Here is a 4532-nt window from a genome sequence, read left to right as displayed (position 1 = left end):
GAACAACACAGGACTGGACTAAATGCGTACTTATTAGGTTTGTCCCTTGCCACTTATAGTAGTTTACCGGCGCTGTCATGTCTGCTCCCATCATGGTAAGTCGCCCTTCAACTTTAAGACATTACTTCTTTAACCCGGTGAATTGAATCGATTTCAGCGCATCTATCTCTAACCTTGTCAATTAATCCTGTTTCGCACCCAAGTTTATGATCGTGTAAATGCTTATAGCCTATGCTACTGCTAGTATTTCACTCGAAGATGTTAACTTGCTAATGTAGCACACTGTTTTGTGGCAGTTTTCCTACTTTTGAGCAAATTTAGTGTAATATTGGAGAAGAGAACAGCATTGAGAGTACGAAATAAACAAAAATATCATTGTTTGAGGGAAAAGGAGCAATGAACAGATGATTTGCTTACTATTTAAAAGGCAAGTAAAGAATTCTCAGTGACTGTAAACATGGTCTGATGTTTTTTTTTATTCTTCATCGAAACAGTTTGTTTGTTGAATCACAGTTTATTGTTCCTTCCTCTCAATCGCTCTTTCTAGTCTCTGCTCAGATGTTACCAGCGGTCAGCTCTCCTCTGCAGTACCAGGCAGCTCTGGACCTCCAGCTCAGAATCTCATGCTCCCCTGCACAGGAGACTGTTCCTTTACCTCACCCAGCGTTTCCTGGACATAGAGGTTATCCATGACTGGATTGCTGAAAGGAGAATGTTGAAGCTTGAGAAGAAGAATGCGTAAGATAATATTTGGGTGTACTGAACCTAAACATCCATATAGACTGTACTGTGCTGGTGAGAGTCAAGTTACAATGGGTGAATCTAATGAGATGCTGCAGTTTTAGGTATGATCAGCCCCAAATCCCACAGCTGTTCTTGAGCAACACCACAAAAAGTATATAAATAGTAAATATCTGAGTGTACCCCGACAAATGCATTAGATATAGCAAAAAGGCCTCTTGAAATAAAAGAAGAGTCCATTTCAGATTTATTGTTCAACAGCAATATATTTCTGTGACTGTTTTTGTCCCCTTTTTGTCACAGTTGTTACGCCTCCACTGGGGAAACTTATGGGCCGAACATCTCAGCAGCCTATTTTATCCTGCGTATGAAGGGAGGTTTCAGGTAGGTGCCTTGTTCCCTTTCCTCTTTACTGTTTATAATCTGGTGAATTTACCACATTAATAGAGTGCGTCTCGGATCCTCTGACTTCTGTAAGTGCTTCCCATGGAATGCCAACTCTCCACACATTTTCAGTAACTAACCTAACCTAACCCAACAGACAAGTCTTCATATATAAAGTCTTTGGGCATGCAGCATTGTAATCTTATGATAAATTTGCAATGATCACTGTTAATTTAATATGTCTGACACACTGATCACAAAACAACCAACGACCACAAGTCTGGTGCACACAGTCTCTGACTATCAGGAGAAGCTAGTTCAGTGAGGAGACAACATTTTTCAGATTAATAAGCCCAAGTGCTTGTGTTGTGTCCCCAGGTTTGTTGGCCAGTCAGAGTGGTTTCTTTCAGACCGTAGAGGCAAAATAAACTCGGGCTTCTTGAATTACCCTGAAACACAACTGCGGGATGTGAACATGAGCCATTCTCTCATAAACTACACAGGACTGGACAACCTGGGTAATGATTTTCAGTTATGTTTTTCTGTGTATTTTGTTTGGTCTTCTCAAACTCACTTTTCAACTGTCACACTAAGTGTTTTTGATTTGCTTTGTCCCTTATTAGTGGGGCAGCAATCCTTGCAGACACTGTCGTTACGAGGATGTTCTGAAGTGGACGACTGGTTCCTTGCCAAGCTACACATGTTTGGCAACTCCCTTGAAGAACTTGACATCTCCCACTGTCCTCAGATCACTGTTGGTGGCCTGGCTGCACTAAGACATCTCAAGTGAATATCCCAACCCATATGATTTCACATTTTTATCACAACCGAAACAGAACGGTTCTTGTTAAGTTTTGCCACTTATGTGTGTTTATGTGCAGGGGACTGAAGCGTCTGGACATTTCATCCCTCCCTAAGATAACCAACCCTGGGATGGTGGTTCTTCTGTTGGAGGAGATGCTACCAGAGTGCCAGGTCACAGCAACTGGTTATGACTTGAGCCTGAAGCAGGAGGGTGAAGCTGTGGCTGAGGAGCACATGCAGGCCCAGAGGTAGGAATAACAGGACTCAAAGGACTTATTTGGGAAAGAGATCCTCAGAGAAGCCTGGTGATCAGGTCACTGTGGTCTGAAAGAAAAGGCAAGGATGGAGCCAAGAGACCTCCAGAGAAAACATCTGGCCCAAGAAGAGAAGAGGGGAACAATCCAAATTTCTTAATTTAACCTTTAACTTGGTTTCATTACAACAATGTGGTGTTTCAGATGACATCTGACCAGGATTTGACACACTCGATGTGCCCGGACTGACCTGTTGGATTTTATCAGAGACTGGTAAAGCTCCTGTGAGGATCCATAGATTTGGACTGATTTTGGCACAAATCAGCTCTTTTTACATCTTTGCTCATCTTGTCCTGTGAGATAGTGTTTCCTGACAAAACAAACAAACAAACAAGCAGAAAGGACTTTCCCATCTAGCTCTCTTTAAATAGACAAGCATATCGCCATACAAATCTTTGCTGTGAGAAATGTGATAAAAGACTCTGTGGTGTACTGATAATCACTTTTCAGCAGGGCAGCATATTTAGACGCAGTCATTCTTCATGTTGTTTAATGTTGTATCATACATAAACGCATCATTTAGTATTGATGTTAGCCTGTTTCTTTACCAGCTTATACTTCTCATGGGGGCTCTATGTTACACCAGGCATCCTGAGTTGTACAATCACAAGTAGACAGCTTGTAATACAGGTTCGAACAACCCCAAAGTCAGGATTCAGAGAGATCTGGGACACATTTGTCCACATGTTTTGCACTGTCTTCTCGATCATACAGAATTTCTTCTGGGGAGATTTATTGACTCTTAAGATGTCTCTCCAGGTGCCTCACTGAGTAGAAGAGTTTGTTGCACAAATTTTGGTTGATTTTTTTTTTTTTTTTTTTTTTTTTCATCTTAAGAGAGACTCATATCTGGTGATGAGCTGAGGGGTCTTTGCCCAGCTGTGAAGCTGTGATTGAATCACCATGAGCAAATTTTATTAGCAGGTGTTGGAACAGGCTGTTAGATTTGAAGATATAAAATGTAAATGGTTCTTTAGGCCTTGAACAAGAAAGGTACAGCCTGAGCTTTATTAACATGGTTCATAGTCTGCTTGTGCTATAACTAAATGACTTTAAAATCACATCTAGTAATGTGGTGATTGTTGGACCTGCCAAAATGTATTTAAGATTGTAAATAAAATAAAGATGAGTTGTTGAACATCATAATTTGTAAACCTGCACAATGTTTACTTTATAAGCACGCCATAATGTGTCTGCGTCTGTAATCTCCCTTTAGCCTATGTAGGAAACCAAAGCCAATAATCCAGTGTGAGCTTCCTGCTGCCGACCCCACAGAGGGCAGATGAAGAATGCAGAGATAATGTGGGACGTATGAATTCTTTCGTAGGTTGAAACTCCTTCCAGGAACTTTAGGTACGTGTTGAGTTTGGCGCTCCCCTGTGGATTGTGAGGTATGTCTTATCTCTTTACAGTTTTTGTCCTTGTAACATGAAGAAATGCTGTCATTCAAAAATCCTCCTGCTTTTTCAACTCTCAATCGTACTACTCACTTAAAATCTTTAATGTGGAAAAGACGTGTAAGGCTGTTTTCAGCTCTTTGCTTGGTCTAACGCCTACCCTTTGGCAGGTGTTTAAGTACTGAAATGTACTCTATAGAAATACTCAGCTTGTGTGAATATTTGATATTGTAAATTGTTGAGACATGTCAACAGTAGTTTAAGTCTGTTTGATCACCAAACCAAGACTGTAACCTTTAAAGTAAAACTCTTAAGGGGCTCAGCTTAAGACACTTAAGTTTTTCAAGAGAACTGAGCTTGTATGAGTATCATGAGCAGGACTCAGTAATTTGCGTAATATTGCGTAGCTAAAATGATATTTTACTCCATTGTTTCTCATTTTTCCTTTTCATCAGCAGCAGGGCTACTGTGAAAGTCCATTTTAGCCAGTAGGAAAAAAGAAAAATGATGAAATGAGAAATGAAGAGACCTGAAAAGTTGGTACATCAAAGTTATGGGATAGTATCTCCTAATAAAGACTGAGTATAGGGTGACATATTCTGAGAACCCAAGAAGTGATCCCCTTCCCTACTGCAAAAATACCCAAAGAAACTCAAGACGGCAGTGTAACTTTATAAACCATACATTTACTTCAAACAATACTTTTCTGTTTGAAGTGAAATCTTATATAACATAAACATAATAATCTCTTGCTTACATGCTTAGATACAAAAAAGAGAGGTAGCACTGCCACCTACTCTTCCTCCACTTCTTCCTCTTCTCCTTTCCTACTCTCTTTCTGCAAGGGAAAAGGAAGATGAAGATCTTGTACTAGATTTGCTTCTGGCTGCCA

At 40.3% G+C, this 4532-nt stretch overlaps 1 protein-coding gene across 1 annotated transcript; it reads left to right on the top strand.

Moving 5' to 3' along the window:
* Positions 1-3058, top strand: dmac2 (distal membrane arm assembly component 2). Its single transcript, XM_074679656.1, has 6 exons — positions 1-95; positions 548-738; positions 1045-1125; positions 1504-1643; positions 1749-1911; positions 2007-3058. Exons 1-6 carry the CDS (start codon positions 78-80, stop codon positions 2179-2181), a joined length of 768 nt encoding a protein of 255 aa, XP_074535757.1. The 5' UTR covers positions 1-77; the 3' UTR covers positions 2182-3058.
* Positions 3059-4532: the final 1474 nt, after the last annotated feature.

Source organism: Halichoeres trimaculatus, unplaced genomic scaffold (genome assembly GCF_033239565.1).
Source record: "Halichoeres trimaculatus isolate MK-OKI-2021-1 unplaced genomic scaffold, fHalTri1.1 fHalTri1_scaffold_9, whole genome shotgun sequence".
In the NCBI taxonomy this organism is placed as follows: Eukaryota; Metazoa; Chordata; class Actinopteri; order Labriformes; family Labridae; genus Halichoeres; species Halichoeres trimaculatus.
The sequence above is the reverse complement of the archived record's forward strand: the minus strand, read 5'-3'. Positions and strand labels throughout refer to the sequence as shown.